This window comes from Lynx rufus, unplaced genomic scaffold (assembly GCF_022079265.1).
Source record: "Lynx rufus isolate CCGP_SWC_20201006 ecotype Redwood Valley unplaced genomic scaffold, mLynRuf1.p SCAF_9, whole genome shotgun sequence".
NCBI classification, from domain to species: Eukaryota; Metazoa; Chordata; class Mammalia; order Carnivora; family Felidae; genus Lynx; species Lynx rufus.
Window position 1 is genome coordinate 68469546 of NW_025814897.1, and position 20261 is coordinate 68489806.

General features: G+C 35.0%; 1 protein-coding gene across 3 annotated transcripts in view; it reads left to right on the forward strand.

Moving 5' to 3' along the window:
* The window catches only part of USP47 (ubiquitin specific peptidase 47), a 108515-nt gene that overhangs the window by 44712 nt on the left and 43542 nt on the right, over positions 1 to 20261 (forward strand). For all 3 annotated transcript variants that reach the window (XM_047070894.1, XM_047070896.1, XM_047070895.1), the window contains 5 exons: positions 1236 to 1374; positions 6884 to 6980; positions 8724 to 8869; positions 9653 to 9732; positions 12244 to 12393. In XM_047070894.1, coding sequence (XP_046926850.1) covers positions 1236 to 1374; positions 6884 to 6980; positions 8724 to 8869; positions 9653 to 9732; positions 12244 to 12393 — 612 coding nt within the window. The remainder of the gene's footprint in view (positions 1 to 1235; positions 1375 to 6883; positions 6981 to 8723; positions 8870 to 9652; positions 9733 to 12243; positions 12394 to 20261) is intronic.

The window sequence follows — 20261 nt, forward strand, 5'->3', positions numbered from 1 at the left end:
GTTGCCATCTTCAAGGCTACCACCATGACAGGGTTGGGGTGGATCTAGGATAAAATAGAATACCACAGAGATCTTCTCCTCTGTTTCAGTGGCCTTTCCTTTGGTTAAGTATTTGCATAGTTGCTGTAAGTCCTTGGCAGTTATGCCTAGATTTTTCTGTATTTTGGGGTAGGGACAGACCCACAGAATTCTCTACTCTGACATTTTTGCTATCACTCTCCCCCCTTCTTTTTGGAATAGCTAGTTTGTAAGTTATGTGCTTTATTTCTTTTCTCTTAGTATTTGCCTTTCCTGTGTGGTCCGGTGGTCTTAGAGGTCATCTAATCCAGTAACTCCCAATTTGAGGGGCATTCCTAAAAAAAAATTGAGAAAACCTGGTCTGATTTACCTTGTTGTTTTACTGACTCAGGAAAGTAAGGCTCACAGAGTTTATGGACTTTTTTTAGAACACTTCTCTTCAATGAAACTTCACTCAAGAAAAGTTCTCTTTGATGCTTTTCATGTAGAAGTCTATTGTGAATTAGAATACCTGTCTGGACAGTAGACAGTAGTTAGAGCATCCATACTGAAGCAATACTAGAATATGCTCTATCCTGTCAGTTACTTTTATGATATCTTGAGAAGATTTTGATTTGTCTGAATGACATTGAAATATAAATTAGCTATTAATTTAGGGAGCTCTAGATCCACAGTTTGGGAATTCATGTTTTAAAATGCATAGTAATTACTCTTCAGCTCCATCTTAATTGCTTATGCTAAGTATATATCCCTGAATCCTTTTTCACATCTTTCTCATTAATAAGAAGTTTCTTACTGGAGACAGTAGGAAACGATCCATTTTATCCAACACTTTTTAAGTATGCCCTATCTGCCAGGTCTGCTTGGCAAGGATGATGTAAAAATGAATGATACACTCTTGTCATCAAAAGAGCTCACAGTGGAACTTTATCCTTCTCTCATAAACAAAATTTGAAAAAGAATTAGGAAAGTTACAAAAGTAAGAACTTTGAAAGGAGACCAGAGCATCTCTCCAAAATGTTTTACATTGGGTGTCTTTTGAGCCTTCCTGTAGGAAATGGTGAGGGTGTACATTCCTTTGAATGTCTTGGTGGTAACTGTAAGGCCTCATGTTTTTTCATTGCCTCAGAAATTAGTGTGGTTTTTGTTTGTTTTTTTTCCCCCATTGTTTGAGCAACATGTGCCACTCAGTAAATATTGGTTGTGCTGCATTTTAGGAGGATTCCAGTGCCGGGGATGATAGTGTCCATGACCGATTTATAGGTCCACTTCCAAGAGAAGGTTCTGTGGGCTCTACCAGTGATTATGTCAGCCAAAACTACTCCTATTCATCTATCTTGAATAAATCAGAAACTGGTAAGATTTTTTAATTATGGTGAGAGTGGTTGTATTTTCATAAAATCATACTGTGTTAGACCCAGAGTAATCTTGGAGATCTCAAGCTTAATCCTCTCATTTTATGAATTAGAGAACTGAGACCCAAAGCAAGGTTACTAGGTAGCATAGATAAAATTAGAGCCATATGTGGTTTCCTTTTCTCTCAACTTCATGTTGGTTTTACTATATTGTTATTGCCACTCTTTAGTAATAAAGTAAAAAATATTGAATGTATTTTGAAGGAAGACTTTTCTTTTTGATAGTTTTCTATTTTGAATTTTATCTTAAATTCTGAAGCTGACTTTCTTTGGAAAGGAATGTTTCCGTTATATTGTTTTGGATCAGAGTAGACTAAGGGGGATACTTCTGTTTTTTTGTTTTTTTTAATTTTTTTTTTTAACGTTTATTTATTTTTGAGACAGAGAGACAGAGCATGAACAGGGGAGGGTCAGAGAGAGGGAGACACAGAATCTGAAACAGGCTCCAGGCTCTGAGCTGTCAGCACAGAGCTTGACGCGGGGCTTGAACTCACGGACCGAGAGATCATGACCTGAGCCGAAGTCGGCTGCTTAACCGACTGAGCCACCCAGACGCCCCAAGGGATACTTCTGTTTTGAAGCAGATGGGCTAGGCTTATTTTATTAGACCTACTGTGTCACCTTGTAGTTTAATCAAATTGTATGTTTGAAATTAATCATGTAATTTTTAAATTCCTGTTAACTCTTTTCTGAACATTATAAAGATTTTTTAATTTTTTCAGTTTTCTCAGTATATATAAGATTGGTTAATTGCCTAAATATAATCTGGGTACTTTTACATAACATTTTATCCTATAACAAACCTTTGCAATAGATAGTATTATTTATGTTAAAAGAAATGGAAACTGGGCTTCCAAGAAGTCTTTGATTGCACAGCTGGTAATGCTAGGTGTGACTTCAGAACTTTTACTCTTAAAACTTCAAAACAGGGGCGCCTGGGTGGCTCAGTTGGTTAAACGTCCGACTTCAGCTCAGGTCATGATCTCACAGTCTGTGAGTTTGAGTCCCGCATCAGGCTCTGTGCTGACAGCTCAGAACCTGGAGCCTGCTTCAGATTCTGTGTCTCCCTCTCTCTCTGCCCCTCCCCCTGCTCATGCTCTGTCTCTCTCTGTCTCAAAAATAAATAAAATTAAAAAAAAAAAAAAAAAAGAACTTCAAAACAGAGATGATTTTAAATATTATATGAAATACATAGTATAAGAATAAAATTATAACATTACATTGCAAATTTTGTTCTAATGTGATCTGTAATCTTCTATTTTACTATATTTTGTAATTAAAATGTAGAATAATTTCCTTATAGCTGATCATTTGTACAGGCTTAATCGTGTATTTTTTCTGGAAATACCAGTAAAAGATGGTTGTATTTGGTGTTTAGGATCATTTGTATCCATAGAACTTTTTGCAGTCATGTACCAGGAATAAAAGAATGCAAAATTATCTTCTGTTTCAGATAATTGGAGGTAATAAAGCTGTTTATCATTACACTGTCTAGAGTAGTGATTTTCAGATTTTTATTTCTTTAAAAGTCATTTGGGGATACTTGTTAAAAATGTAGGTTCCAAGGCATTACTCCCCAGAATACTGGTTGGATAAATTGCATTTTGTTTTAAATAAGCACCCTCGATTATTCTGAGATAGTTGGAATACTTTGAGAAAGTTCCAGATTTAACAAATTAGGATTCTTGGAATATTTGCTTTGTATTCTCACAACCAACTTAGTCCTTTAATAGGAGTATTTACAGAACTCCTGCCTTGTGCTATATATTCTACGGCTCTATGATGCCCATAAATTCCTAGAGAGTAACTTACACGTTAAAAAAAAAAGTTCTTTCTTTGATTGTGCAAGTGTAATACATGTTCATTGTCCTCCTTTAAAATGAAGAAAGTGAAAATCACAGTACTACTAGCAGAAACTACTTATAGTGATTTTGCTTATTTCTGTTGCAAATGGGGGTATCAGGTTACGAGCATTTTTTGATTTGTATGTATTTTTTCTTAATACTATATGATAAGCATTTAAAAACAGTATTCCATTGTATAGTTTAGATATTTAAGCTGTCTAATTATTACTGATGTTATGATGAACATTCTTGTACATAAGTTTTTATTTTTATCTCTGATTATTCCCTTAGGGTAAATTCTCAGAAATTGAATTACTATGTTGAAATTTAATTTAAAAAATTTTAGAGGCCTTTGATCTACATTGTCATGTAATGGTAGCCTTCATTTCCAATTATTGTTTCTCACACACCTCTACTCCCTTCCTTTTCCCTACTTTTACATTTTCCCTCTAGTGTTCTAGGGGTACTGCCTTTCTGAATTAAAATAGTCTATAAGCATCTAAAGGAGTTGTGGTTCAAAAATAATTTTGTGATTGAAATTTCATTTTCCTTAAATTATTGTAAATCTTGGTACCACGTACCAAATGTTTTTATTGGAAGATGTTGTCATGATTTTGACTCAGGACTCTAGGAACACATTTCTCCATAATGCAAGAGGTTTGGAGATTTGGTGTATTCTTTCCTGTCTCCCCTGCCTACCAACTTTCCCGTAGCCAGCCACTGTTTTTGACAGGAGGTGGTAGGGGTGGACAGGGATGGGGTATTGTGTGTATGAACATTAAGGGGCAAGGAGTGGATTGAAGGCTAATGAGGACTTGCAGATGATTAGAAACTTTGTAACTAGGGTGCTTCCATTATCTGAATCCATGATAACTTTCCTTGGCCGGTTTCTTTAAGAATTCTTTTATTTTATCAGCTCCAGGAGTTGGCCTGTTACATCCTACTTCATTTGGCCTATTTGATGCCTACCTTGTTACCTGCCGGTTCTGTTCAGGATTTTTTTCTGCATGTGCCCCTCACAGAATGGCATGTTTTCGTCTTTTCCCTTACTAGCTCACACTTACAGTATTGATTCATAGCTATTTCAGATATAGGACCCACATGGTAACAGTTGTCATTTAAGTTTGTTGATTTAGACAGTGCTTAATGACAAGATTTCTGTTATTCAGTAGCACTTTTATTAGTATCACTGAAATCTTCATAGTTTTGGAAAATAGTGCCTTTATGTGAGACCCTGCATTCTTTGCAAAATATGGTGCTAAATCAGGTACAAAGGACCATAGGTTTTTCTATATGATTTTTATTGCTAATGACAAAATAAAGAGTGATGGCAATAATTAAGTGCTGTTACTCCTTCCTTTAAACCCTCTTCTCCTACCACCCCTTTTTTAAGCCCAGGGAAGGGAAACAAGGTCACATATAAATGATACATGATTGGTCTATAGGTACGCAAAGGACCGTAGTAGTAGTCATCTTCACTGTTGAGGGATTGGGGGAAGGAGATGGAAAAGAAGGGAAATTCCAGGCAGCCTCAGCCGGGAAAAGTAGAACAACCTGGTCTCATGGCCAAAGCACTGTCTTCCCCACTGTTTGTGGGGAAGAATCTGTTTATAATAACTGAGAATGAAATAATGCTTCATTATGAATAATCAGGCTACATATCCTATAGACTTGTGTTATTTGTAAGTCATATGCACTTTCCCCTTAAGTTCACCTGCTTCTGTGTTAAGCAGTAGGATAAAGAGATAAATCAGATTTGATCCCTCCCTTCACAGTCTGATGGGGAAGACATACAAGCAAATAGGTCATTACTGGACAGTGAGCTGAAGCCTCTGATATGGATTAAAGACAGGCTGCTATGAGAACAGCTCAGGTGGGGGGTGGTTAGGAATTGAAGCAGTTTATAATTCTATAACAATGTAGAATAGAATATATAAACACAGTATTCTTAAATATGAAAGGCATTAGAAATCAAAACTTGAACCGTAGTCCAGAGTAGCTACTCGATATCTTCTTAGAACCATGCAGATAATGTGGAGTCTATTCCTCTTTTCCACAATTGACCAAGGCTTAGCATGCATATTTGTTTGTCCTTTCGTCATTTTTGGCAATATAGTTATCCACAAAGCCTACCATTTCTCAAGACATTTTGATAATTGGGAAGCTGAAAAAGTGTTTTAAAAGGCTTCAGTGAACACCTTCAGCATCTACTGAGAAAAGATTGAAGGTTTTTTGTTTTTTTGAAACACCCAAGTCATTTAGTATTAAGTGGGAGTGAATAAGCTTAATTATTAAGCAAAGTGGGGGCGCCTGGGTGGCGCAGTCGGTTAAGCGTCCGACTTCAACCAGGTCACGATCTCGCGGTCCGTGAGTTTGAGCCCCGCGTCGGGCTCTGGGCTGATGGCTCAGAGCCTGGAGCCTGTTTCCGATTCTGTGTCTCCCTCTCTCTCTGCCCCTCCCCCGTTCATGCTCTGTCTCTCTCTCTGTCCCAAATATAAAAAAAAAAACAAAAAATAAAACGTTGAAAATAAAAAAAAAATTATTAAGCAAAGTGTTTACCACATTCTTCTCACATAATGAGGTAAACTAAAATGATGAGACTGATTTTTTTGTGTATGTGTATCTCATAAACTGGGCCTGAAGTCTAATTCAAAAGAGACATTCCAAAAATGTTCTAAACGGTGGTAGCCATGTCCAATCAGATTTATAAAGCTGAATAATTCTAATCATTCACTTAAATTTTAAGTTCCTATATGCTTCTCCTTTTTTCCCTCCTCCCATCCCCCCTCCCTCTCTCTATTCTTCCCTACTTTTGACTTCTCTTTTTACTTTATAGTTACTCTTGCAGAGTGTGCTGATGTATAGAATCTCATACTTCATGGACTTGTTAAAATAGAGGAAGTCACTCCGAGTTTTTATATAATGAATTTATCTCCTATGTTATTAATTCTTGGCATGAATTGGTTTATAGGGCCTGATAGCAAGAGATAGCTGGTTCAGTTCAGTTTTCCTATTTTGGGTGTGTGATCATTAAAGTAAATTTGGGGAACAAAGGTTATTTTTATGTCAGTTAAACATACCTATATTGAAGTATTCCTCTTTAAATTTTATTAAATGCTAGATAATACCCATGCATATCTCTGGACATTAAACAAGATATCCTCGGGGCGCCTGGGTGGCACAGTCGGTTAAGCGTCCGACTTCAGCCAGGTCACGATCTCGCGGTCCGTGAGTTCGAGCCCCGCGTCGGGCTCTGGGCTGATGGCTCAGAGCCTGGAGCCTGTTTCCAATTCTGTGTCTCCCTCTCTCTCTGCCCCTCCCCCGTTCATGCTCTGTCTCTCTCTGTCCCAAAAATAAATAAACGTTGAAAAAAAAAAATTTAAAAAAAACAAGATATCCTCACTTGTTCTGCGAAGCAAGGTTTTTACATAGAGCACATTTTAGAAAAAAAGTCTTTCTTAGGTGCTATTGAAAAATTAAAATAATTTCCAATTTAGTAACCGTAGTCTCTCAGTTTTCACTGTACATTCAATTCTTATTAAGCTTTCTTTTTGTTATTTTTAATGTAAATGTTGATTTATGTGTATTTGTGTTTTCTTTTTAAAGGATATGTGGGATTAGTAAACCAAGCAATGACTTGCTACTTGAACAGCCTTTTGCAGACACTTTTTATGACTCCTGAATTTAGGAATGCATTATATAAGTGAGTATTCAAAAAGATTTTATAAATAAAATTGATTTAAGAATGAAAGTATAGGTTTTAACTAATAAAATCTAATTTACCTTCTTACACTTATTTGTAAAGTTTGGGGCATTTCTCACTTCATAAAGACATACCTTGAATAGTATTTAAGGAAAAGATCTTTTGAGAGACTGGCATATGAAAAATTTGTGCAGAGAGAGAACCAGAAATGTAGACTAGCAAAGGATAAAATTAATAAGATTTACATTTGGGATAAGCTTACTTTATTTAAGCTTCCCTCACTTATAGCTTTAACATCTTTATTTTTTTTTAAGTTTATTTATTTATTGATTTTGAGAGAGAGTGAGACCAAGCAGCGGAGGGGCAGAGAGAGAAGGAGAGAAAGAATCCCAAGCAGCTGTCAGTGCAGAGCCTGACTTGGGGCTCAGTCCCACGAACTGTTGAGATCATGTCCTGAGCCGAAATCAACAGTTGGACGCTTAACAGACTGAGTCACCCAGGTTCCCCTAGCTTTAACATCTTTATAAAGAATTGTTGTCTGCTTTTTGAGATAATCTGAATATGTAAACCATATTCTCCTTTCTTTTCACTTCTCAGTTTAAGAAACAAAGATATCTTTTTAAACTTACAAACTTTGTTTCTCATTAAAATATAATGTTGGGTGTGTGTGTGTGTGTGTGTGTGTGTGTGTGTGTGTGTGTGTATGTTTATAAAAGACTGTATATACACTAGGTATTTTAAAATGCTCTCTGAAAGAAATTCCATGTTTGAATAAACTCGAAAAGTCAGACAGTTATTTTTGTGAGTATCTAATAATACATTTATTATGCCCTTGTTTTGTATATTTTCTTTAAGGTATACATAACTTATTTTTTAAGACATTTCAAAGTACAAATTAACTGATTTTTTCCTTTTTTTGTGCTTCTCTTATACAGTATCCTTGAAATTATTGCAGATATGTATTTAAAGTATTCTTAGAACTTTTAATATTGATTGTGTTGCTCAGACAGCACTATATTTACATTCATATGTAAGCTCATCATCTAAGTTTACTTGTGAAAATGGACATTGTAATGAATCCCTCTGTACCCATCACCCAGCTTTGGATTTTATCAACTCATGACCAGTCTTTTTTATGGAAAACTCTCCATTCTGATTATTTGAAAGCACACCCCCATCACATCATCTGTAAATTATCTCTCGGGTCAGTGCAGAGGTTTTCCTGATTGCCTCATAATTTTTTTTAAACAATCTGTTCAAATCGGGATCCAAACAAGATCCGTACAGTAAAACTGTTATGAGTCTTAATCTATTTTAATCCCCTTCCATATTTTTTTCTCCTTACAGTTAATTTTTGAAAAGATATATATTGAAAACTGATGTCATTTTTCCTGTACTTTTCCACAGTTTGGATTTTGCTAGTTGAACGCCATAGTGTCATTTAATATTGTTCTGTTCCCTGTATGAATTAATAATAAGGACAAGAGTCTTGATCAGATTCAAGTTCTGTGGGTACTTTTAGATGAGCTTTGCCTTTCATTTGTGTTGCCTTCTTAGGCCTTTTTTTTGTTCAAGTCTATATTTCTTCTGAATTTATGAATTAGAGAAAGGCTACTATTTTGTTGGATAATAATAGCTTCAGTTAATATTCAAAGGTCTTGCATTATATGATGTTAACATTAATGATGTTTTAAGAATATAAAAATATTTTATAACTTATTTTCAAATATTTTATTTCAATAGATGGGAATTTGAAGAATCTGAAGAAGATCCAGTGACAAGTATCCCATATCAACTTCAGAGGCTTTTTGTTTTGTTACAAACCAGCAAAAAGAGAGCAATTGAAACCACAGACGTTACAAGGAGCTTTGGATGGGATAGTAGTGAGGGTACTAATTCTCTTGTAATGATAAGTGTTTCTAGTATTCAAAGGAATTCTGGGAGACAGTATTATAAATAATATGTATTAACAGTTAATTAACTTTACCATAAACCTTTTCATTGCTTTTTGCTGGGACTTAGAAATAACTTGTTTTTAAAATTTAAGTTCTCGGGGCGCCTGGGTGGCGCAGTCGGTTAAGCGTCTGACTTCAGCCAGGTCACGATCTCGCGGTCCGTGAGTTCGAGCCCCGCGTCGGGCTCTGGGCTGATGGCTCAGAGCCTGGAGCCTGTTTCCGATTCTGTGTCTCCCTCTCTCTCTGCCCCTCCCCCGTTCATGCTCTGTCTCTCTCTGTCCCAGAAATAAATAAACGTTGAAAAAAAAAAAAAATTTTAAATTTAAGTTCTCAGGGTAAATTTTTGAACAATTAAAATTTCTTGTAAAGTAAGTTTGGTTAAATTTTACTTTTATGTACTTAAATGAAAACTTTTAAAGTTTATTGTTCTAGATTTTTCTTAATATATTTCTTAACTCTACAGTAAAACATAACAAAAATAGTAAATATCATAGCACCATAAAGCGTGTGTTACTTATAAAATACTAAGATCTCTTGATTCTTTTCCTTGTGATTACTTTTTCATCACTATAATGTATAGTTTGTGTTCTTTGTTTAATTTAGAATTATTTTGTGTAGACTTTTCCATGTTCTTGACAGTTTGCTTTTAAACAGAAAATTGATGTTTTGTTATGCTAAATGTGTTGCTGTTTTTAATTAAATTTTATCTTAAAATAGCTTGGCAGCAGCATGATGTACAAGAACTGTGCAGAGTCATGTTTGATGCTTTGGAACAGAAATGGAAACAAACAGAGCAGGTAATTCGTCTTGGGTTGAGGGGAATGTCTTATAATAAATCATTCATAAGTGACTTTTATTCTATTGAAATGTTTTAAAACTTTGGGAATAGTCCAGTTGTTAAAGTACTGAATGGGGAATTGAAAGTACTAGGTTCTCACTTGGACATTAACTGAGTCATACAGATCCTCATTAAACCACCTTAGGCCTCAGTTTCCTCCTCTTTAAAATAAGGAAGTTGGGTTTTGTGATCTAGATGATCTCTTTTTTTTTTTTTTTTTTCCCCCAACGTTTATTTATTTTTGGGACAGAGAGAGACAGAGCATGAACGGGGGAGGGGCAGAGAGAGAGGGAGACACAGAATCGGAAACAGGCTGCAGGCTCTGAGCCATCAGCCCAGAGCCTGACGCGGGGCTCGAACTCACGGACCACGAGATCGTGACCTGGCTGAAGTCGGACGCTTAACCGACTGCGCCACCCAGGCGCCCCTAGATGATCTCTTTTAACTAAAAACTGTGTAATTCGTGTGTGTGTGTGTGTGTGTTGGGGATGATTTTTGAACAGTATTTTCAGATATTTACTAAGTAAACTATATAATCTGTAGCAGATTAAGTATATTGATTATTCCCTTCATTTGACCAAAGAGTTATGCTTTGACGTTTAGGATTCCTGTTAATCTGTGACTCTATTTTTCTTCCAATGGAAAAAGAACATGTTAGAGGTGGGGAGAGCATTAGATATATCACTGTGACATGAAGAGTTAGGTTGAACTAGGGGGGTGGGGCTCAAAACTCAGTAAGGAAGAAGGTTGATACTGGCTCTAATGACTGGGGATCACAGGGATAAAAAAGGGATACTAATCTGGAAGATAGCCTGGAGGGTCTGCCCTCTGATTAGAATTATTATGATGGTTTGGGCCAGAGTTTTTCAAACTGGAAGTTGTGATCCTTTTGTGTGTTATGAAATCATTTTAGTTAATAAACATCAACAGTTAAAAAAATGGAATAGTATAGACAAATATAAGAGAACATCACTAAAGTAACGATAAATATTATTTTGTGCAAATTTTGTTACAGTTAGATGTACTGGATTGTGATCTAAATTATTCTCTTACTGTGGGTTGTTACCAAAACTGATTGAAAAACACTGGTTTGAACCATTTAGAAATGCCCTCCCTGATGTAGAAAACATAATCAAATATGACTGGGGCACATGAATGAAGAAGGCTTCATTATATAAATGGTATTAGTATAGGCAGTGATGTTGGGTCCTAATTTAATGCTAATGTAAGTCCTAGATATTTGAAGAGAGATAAATTTATGGAAGAGGTAGACTAATACACTTTCTTTTGTATTCTTAAGAGATATTGAAAAAATTTTAAGTTTACATAGTGATCTAGTTTCTCTACATAGTCCTATTGTATTTTAGTAACTTTATGTAAATGGTATTAGGGGCAGTTTCTTCTTCATAGGTCTGAAGTTATTCTTCCCCTTATTGTGTCTCTCTGTGGGTCAACAATTCCATTAAGATCAGCTGGGGCAATCCTGCGGCGTTCCCAAATTTTGGTATAAGAATTTTGAAGCAAGACATTCACATGGAGGGTCCTTACTTAGCGAGTTAACTAACTGCCTTTTTTTGGGCCAGAAGAACCCCATTTGGCTAAATTTGGGGATTTAGTGAGAGATCCATTCTTTTAAATGAGGATATTTTGACAGAGATGGAGTTGAAGATTTTTTTTTTAACTTCTATACATTAAAAAAATTGCAGTATGTTTCCCCTTAGAATTGTTTTATGTTTAGTATTGAAAGTTAAAGTTTTATTTGCACCTTGAGCTGGAAGATACGAGTTTAGAAATCAGAATATATTCTTGTGAGAGTGGTGGCATGCAGGTATAAAGCCATAAAAATAGCTGGTTATTTAGCTATGTAAGTATTAACATGCCTAAAATGATAGATGTATTCTCATCCTAATGAAAAGATAATATGAGGCTTAATAGTATGACAAATTGGTAACTGATTTCAACAAAACATTTTAGTAGTGGAGTTTTTAGTGATAAGAGAATTGAACTAGTTAATTTTTGTGCATTGATTCTTAAATTAGTGTTAATCTATTTTTACTGATTTTTAGTTGATTTGTGTCAAAACTTCATTTTTTATAGACTTGTAGATAAATTTTTTAAAAATTTCTTTAATGTTTATTTATTTTTAAGAGAGAGAGAATGGGGGAGGCGCAGCGAGAGGGAGACACAGAATCCGAAGCAGGCTCCAGGCTCTGAGCTGTCAGCACAGAGCCCTACTCGGGGCTTGAACTCACAGACTGCGAGATCATGACCTGAGCTGAAGTCGGACTTCTTAACCGACTGAGCCACCCTGGCGCCCCTAGACTTTTAGATAAATCTTAAAGCTTTCCACAACTTCAGCAATAAAGAATGAATATCCTTCGAAATTTATTTTTAAAAACAGGTATTATTGTGTTTTTGTGTATTTTAAAAATGAATTTTAAGGAATACTTTTTAATGTTTTTATTTTTAGGCTGATCTTATAAATGAACTATATCAAGGCAAGCTGAAGGACTACGTGAGATGTCTGGAATGTGGTTATGAGGGCTGGAGAATCGACACATATCTTGATATTCCATTGGTCATCCGGCCTTATGGGTCCAGTCAAGCATTTGCTAGTGTGGTGTGTACCTTTCAGCTGACTGCTTGTGTATCCATACACAGAATACATAATAGCACAGTGGTATAATCTATTGTGAGGTAAGTATCATCCTAGATACACCTTCTTGGGTTGTTAGTAATTCCTGCTCTTAAACTAGCAAGATCTAGAAGATTTTTGACCCTTCAGTGAGTCCTAATAGTGCATGTATAAAAAGGAAAGTGAATGCAAATGTATGGCCTCATGGTTTAGTATTTTATTCTTTCTGATAGATGACTAGATTATCTCACTTTATCCTTTTCCCCTGTAAATAGTCTATTTTATAAACGCTGTTTTGTGACCATTTTTTTGTATCAGAAAGTACTTTTTGTTTTGTGTGCCTATTTCCATATATTTTTTAAAATTGGGAAAAAAAACCTCTGGTTTTTATGATAGACAGAGGCCACATTTTTTAAAGGAAACATCCCTATTCTTTAATTTAAAATCATGCATTGTAGAAGCACAGTAATTTGAAGAATCAGATGTAAATTGATTGATTGATTAAAATTAGCTTAATTATTTATATACTGAGAATCCACTTGGGAGCTTATCTAAGATTTTCTCATTCTTATCTATATCTTAATTGCTTTTTGATAATTTTATTATTGTATTTTATTGTATTTACTTACACAAAAGGAGAGCCATGGAAAGGAGTTTAAGTTGATTTTTAAAATTAGAATGTCCAGAAACATTTATTCTGAATCTATTAGGAGCCAGGGGAGACTTTCAGAGTCATCTTGTTTTGGGCCTTACTTATGTTGTTATCAAGCTGATGGTGGTTTGTAGCTAAAAATCAGTGTTTTTAAAGCTACTCCATACTTTTATCCTCTAAAATAGTGCGTCTAGTATGATTTGTTCCTCTAGCCTCTAGGACAATTATTTCCCTTTGCTTTTTTCTCCTACTTTCATATGGCTATCAAGAAATTATAAGAAGTTATGGAATCAGTCCATGGAAATCCAAAGTAGAAGACCTTTTCTGAATAGTGTAAGATTAAGTCTTCTTTCCTGCACTGTGTTTCAGCCCCTTTTCTGAATAGATTTGAGAAATTTTGTTAATAGTACCCTTTGTAAATTGCCATTCTAGGTATAGAAGATTGGCCTTGGTGTAAGTGGCTAGTTTTGTTTTTCATTTTTGTTTTGATTTTTGATTTTTATTTTTTAGTTTAAGGTAGAAGTGTCATATTGAAAAATTCTTGTCTTGTAATACTTATTTCCTAATCGTTTTTAATATTGGCACTTTAGCAGAATATACTAGGGAAATATTTGGTAGTCTCAGGTGATAAAGACAATTTTTTCTGCGTTGCTTTGGTTATGAAAGTATTTTTTATGAAAGATTTTTCACATAAATGTTCAGTTTAGTTTTTTTACATATTAATTGAATGTTGAGGAAGCTGGTGCTGTTTGTTTTGTTATATTGGCATATATTTGAGTATTCAGCAAGTATAATTGCTTAGCTAAATCTTTTTGTCATTATTTTTTCACTGCTGATTTACCACCACTCTCTTAAGTATGTGATAGAGATAGCAATGGAGTGATTTGGAGGATACTTCTGGAGAAGTGAAAAAAGACACATTTCTAAATGACATTCTCCAAAGGTAGTGTCCTCCACTGATACATGGATAGTGGTGGTGTTGATTCAGTGGGAATTGGAAGTTATAGCTATGAAGCAATTATGTGAGCAAGTTTATATAACACACATGCATGCGCTAATAGGGCTTGCAGAAGGGAACTTAAAAATTGCTAGATTTTGCTGGAATCTCTTTAGGGAAATTATAGCAGGTGAACTACCCAAGATAGGGGTTCTAAGGAGGATACTACCTTCAGAGAACTTTAGTTAGAGGTAAGTAAATTCCCATTATTTTCTGAATTCAAAACCTATAATCTACACTTTTGAAGCCACAGAAAGCATCACACAGCCATCTAAAATTAGTTTTATATCACTGCTTGCCATTGTGTATTTTGTTAATTCTATGTGTTTTCAAAAAGAATTAGGTATAAATGTGGATTGTAAAAAATCTAGTTAAATTTCGTTCACACTATTTAATATTTGGCTTAATTTGACTTGAACTCTTAAAATTTATTTTCTTACTTTTATTAACGGACTCTTTCTTGGATATATGCACACACATAAACACATGTATATACTTACACGTACATTGATAATTCTGTGTTCTGTTTACTGTATATTCTTTTCAATGAGCCACAATATCATAGATACGTGTATACCGTGAGGTTAACACCTGATGCTTAATCTCAGACAATTAAGTGTGAGGTTCTATTAAAAATTAAAGTTTTTTTTTAAACCTTCATCTGAAACATCCAGTTTCTAGAGTTGTTTTATCTCTGTGTTCAAACAAATTTAACTTGAGAGTAATATTTCAGATTAAAATAGGAATGGAATTAACACTTAGCTAATTTATCATTATGACATTTATAATAAATTTTTATGGTCATCTTTCAGCATGATTGATAGCAGACTACTTTTTAAATGAGTGCTAAGAATCGCCTGCAGTTTTTAAAATAGCTTTTAATGATATTTTCTTTATTCAATTACATTTTAGTCATTATAGCTGTGGTATTTATTAAATTGCTTGTCTTCATTTTGCCTGGCCAAGTGGGAATCAGTGTTTCATGGTTCTTTTGCCATTCTCTTATCTCTCAGATTGAGTTCTTTTTAACACTCCATCTCCAACAGGATTTAATAGAAGTTTAGGAGGCCTCTTTGATTAAATTTGGGAAATGGTATAACTGTAATCCTCTTTGAGAAGTTAACAGTACATATTTTATTTTAAATGCCCTGAGGTTTCCTGTAGTAGAGAAATTTACTTAACTGTAATTTTCTTTTACTGTGGGACATTTGTTACCATTTTAACAAAAATTCCTTTTTTTACCCTTTAAAATTTTTTTTTAATGATTTGTGAGATAACTAGAACCTTTTCTTTTCGTTGATTAGAGCAGTCTAAACAAATCTCTCTAAATTTCATAATCAAAGAAACTTGCATCTGCTTATTGCTAAGCACATTTGAGAATATATTCTTATAATGAGATAGTCCTAAATACATGCTAATAATAGATAAAAATTGGAAGTATTAATTTTTACTGACAGCATATTTCACAAATTAAGCAAAAATGGTATAGCCTCATAGGTTTGACATTAACTAGGGAGAAGCTTGTCTATTTAATGGTAAATTTTCGACACTATATTTTTATGTATATCTTTTGTCATGTAACATATTTATTGAGTTGCCTAGTCTGTGTAGGCATTGTTTTAGACCCGTTTTCTATTTATATACTTTTATTCTATTATTAGGTAAGTACATTTAAATATCTTTATTATCACAAAATGTATTCAGAAGTCTGAAATTGGGTTTATAAGTGTCTTTGGAAAGATCAGATTGTGTGAAAGACTTCTGTTCCATAAGTAAACATAGTTTAATGATTGTTTTAAAGTTTTTAATGCAACATTATTTAATTCATAAGTACTTATGGAATCATAAGCATTTCAAGTGTTTAGTATGCACAAATTTATACCATAGGTTCTACCCTGAATTAACAGATGATTTGGACATTCTTAAATATCTGGCTTAGCCACATAACTCATTTGGATGGTGGAGTGGTCCATATTTGTCCAAATATGTAAGCATCACATAAAGAAAAATCTCTTCCACAGACTCTACCCTCATTTTTCTAGGAATTTGTGTGGTTGGACATAGTGGGAACCAGTTTAAAAAGTGGGGACTTCTGCTTTCAGGAAGATGGAGTAGATGTACATTGCCCTATTCCTCCTGCTAAAACAACTGAAAGTCTTGAACATTATATATAAAATAAAACATAAGAAGACTCTGAAAGGTGGAGAAAAGGCATAAAGACTAGGGACCTCAGGACTCAAGGAATGACATGGGGTGAGTTCCCTGGGTTTTCTTTTCGCCTAATATAGTCCAAACTTGGAACTGAAGAAGCTGGCAACCTGGAAATGAACAGGCACAGATTGAAAAGCCTGCTGTCTCCAGCCAAAAGACCAGGAAAGGGACAGCCTAGTAAGGCAGAAAACTTTTAGGCAATAACCATTCTGCTCTAGCCAAACACCACAGAAAGACTGTGGCCCCCATCTTAACTCATGCCAGCCGAGGCTAAGTAGGGAGCCCAGACTTCTGTTCTCATGAAGTTGTAACTAGGCTTTCTAGTCCCCTGCCTGGGTAGTTTTCAGAGAAGGCTGAGTAGGTAGGCAGGAGTTTTATCCCTGCTGGGCAGTAACAAACCTTCCCACTACTGTTCTCCTGTTCCCCTGGTTCACTGTCATTAGAGACACATGGGGAGCCTAGCCTTCACTCCTACCTCGTAGTAAAGAGGTACTTCTTTCTGTCCCTACTGGAATGATGTCAGAAGAGACCTAGTGAAGAGTCAGGATTTTTGCCATCTTTGAACAGTAAGGAGAGTAGCCCCTTCCCACCAATGGTGTCAGTAGAGGCTATCAGGGGAGATGTAATGAGACATGCCTTCCCCTCACAGCCAGGGTGTTAGCAGCAGAGGCCTACTGAGCAGTCAGAATCCCAACCCTTGCCCAGCAGTAATGAAGAGCCCCTTCCCACCTCAGGTGTCAGCAGAGGCCATGTGGGAAACTTGGACTTCTTCCACCTGGCAGTAATGAAGCAGGAACCTTTTCTTTCACTGGAGCAGTGTCAAAGGAAGCCAGTAAACCAGAAAATTCAAATAGGGTTTAGAATCTCATAAAACCCAAAATGTTTGGGTTTCATTTAAAAAAAAAAAAATCACTCTATATACAAGAACCAGAAGAATCTTACTTTGAATGAAAGTAGGGACAATCAAAAGATAAAAACAGCAAAATGACAGATGTTAGAATTATATGACAAATATTTTTAAATAGTTATAGAAATACTTTAGTGGGAGATCCCAAACTTTTTGAAATAAATGAGGAAAATAGGAAATCTCAGAGAAGAAATCACAGATATAAAGAAAAGTGAAAGGGGAATTTAGAACTGAAAAAATGTAATACCAAAATGAAAAACTTGATGAATAGGCTCAACAGCAGAATGGAAGAGACAGCAGAAAGATTCAGTGAACTTGAAGATAGAACAACAGAAATTGCCCAGTCTAAACAGCAGAGAGAAGACTGGAGAACATTTTTAAAAAGGTCCTCAGGACCTATGGTACTATAATAAAAGATCTAAGATTTGTGTCATTGGAGTCCTGGAAGGAGAGGAAAAGGAAGATAGGGCTGGAAAAATACTTGAAGAAATAATGGCTGAAAATTTCCCAAATTTGGCAAAAGGCATAAAGCTATAGATCTGAAGAGCTAAGCAAACTCCCAACAGGGTAAATCAGAATCACTCTACATCAAGTCCAATTATAGTCAAACTTCTGGAAACTAAAGACAAATACCTTGAAAGCAGCAAATGAGAAAGTTACCTTTTCTTACAGGGTACAAGCACCCTGATTTCTCATAAGCAAATTTGTCATCAAAAGTTATGGAGACCAGAAGAAAGTGGCACATGTTTTCAAGTGTTGAAAGAAAAGCACTGTCAACTAGAATCTTACAACCACTGAAAATATTCTTCAGGAATGAAGGGGAAATCAAGATCTTGGATGAGGGAACACTAAGGGAATTTGCCACCAGTAGACCTACCTTAAAAAATGGCTAAAGAAAATGCTCTAAACAGAAAGGAAATAAAAGGAAGGCGTCTAGGAATGTTAGGAATTAAGAAAGAACATGGTAAGCTAAAAATCTAGGTAAATACAATAGACTTCACTTCTCCTGCATTTCCTAAATTATGTTCAGTGGTTGAGCCAAAACTATAAATTATTTGATGTGGTTCTAAATGTATGTAGAAGAAATATTTAAAACAGTTATATAATAAATGGGAGAGGGTAAAAAGATGTAAAGGTTTCTGTACTTTACTTGCACTGATAAAATGATGACACCAGTAGAATAAGTTATGTGTATATAATACACCTAGAGCAACCACTGAAACACTCCAAAAAACTAGATGAATGAAAATAGAATTAAAAAAACACAGATAATTCACAGTAAAGCATGAGAAACAAAACAAAACTAAAATAGCAGGCTTTGTTAGACCATTTATATACCAATTAAAGGGTAGAGATTCACATACCAGATTTAAAAACATGACCCAATTGTATGCTTGCTACAAAAAACTCCCTTCAAATCTATTAGTATAGACAGGCTGAAATGTAAAAATATGGAAAAATGTTATATAAATATTGAGAGAAATAGCTACATTAATATCAGGTAAAGCAGACTTGAGAGCAAAGAAAATTACTAGAAATAGGGGTATTATTATATAGTGATAAAAAGGTTAGTTCATCAAGAAGACCACAATCCTAAATGTGTATTTACCAAATAACAGAGCTGAAAAATATATGAGAGTATTGTCCAAAATGAAAGGAGAAATTGGCAAGTCTACAGTTATAGTTGGAGACTTTGATGCCCCTCTGTCAATAATAGGTAGAACCTCTAGACAGAAAATTAGCAAATAAAGAGCTCAACAACACCATTGACAAACCCCGCATCAGGCTCTGTGCTGACAGCTCAGAGCCTGGAGCCTGCTTCACATTCATATTCTCCCTCACCCCCTCTGTTAATAATAAACATCTTTTTTAAAAGCTAAAAAAAAAAAAAAAAAAGAAAAAAAATTAAAATCGTTGTGTGTTTTTCAACAATGGCAGAATCAAGTTGGAAATCAATAACAAAAAGATAACTGGTAAGGCACCAGACGTTTGAAAAATACACAATGTGGAGCACCAGGGTGCCTCAGTTGTAAGCATCGACTCTTGATTTTGGCTTAGGTCATGATTTCATGGTTCCATGTCAAGCTTGTGCTAATAGCATGGAGCCTGCTTGGGATTCTCTCCCTCCCCCTCTCTCTGTCCCTCCCGTGCATGCACACTCTCGCTCTCCCTTGCTCTTTCTAAATAAATAAGCTTAAAAAAAATAAAAAATACTAACAAAAAAGAAAAATACACAAAACATTTAAATAATATGAGTCAAAGAAGAGGACTTAAGGGAAATTAATAAAAACAACCACAAAAACTTTGAAATGAATGAAAATGAAAATATATCAAAATTTGAGACACAGCTGAAGCAGTACTGAGAGGGAAACTTACAGCATTAAATGCTCACCTTTATTAAAATGGTTATATTAGTAAAAAAGGGGAGACGTTTCAAATCACTAAGCTTCCAGCTAACCTGAAAAAAGAAGAGCAAAAGGAACCCAAAGTGAGCAGAAGGAAGGGCATAATAAAGAAAAGAGCAGAATCAGTGACATTGAAAACAAAAACAAAAAAATCAGTGAAACGCAGAGCTAGTTCTTTGGAAAGATCAATACAGTTGACACACCTGTAGTAAGGGGGGGAGGCAAAAATTTACAGTATTAGGAATGAAATGAATATCACTACCGATCATGCAGATATCAAGAGGATAATAAGGGACTACAACAAATAACTCTGCACACATAAATTGGATAATTTATATGAATCAATTCTTCAAAAGCACAATAATTCTTCCAGTATGAATTAGATAATGTGAATAGCCCCATAACTGTTAAGGTATTAAATTCATAATTAAAAATTTCTCAAAAATTGAGTCTCCCAAGTTGGGATGGTTTCACTGGAGCCTTGTGTCAAACATTTTAGAACAGTGAGCACCAAGTACACAGTCTTCTTCTAAAAACTAGAAACGAAGGGGACCCTTCCCAATTTGTTTTGTGAAGTTACTTTTATCTTGATACTAAACCAAAGACAGTTAAAATTGACCAAGCCAGTACTCTTAATTCCTAAAGATAAGAAAATCCTTACCAAAATATTAGCAGATAGAA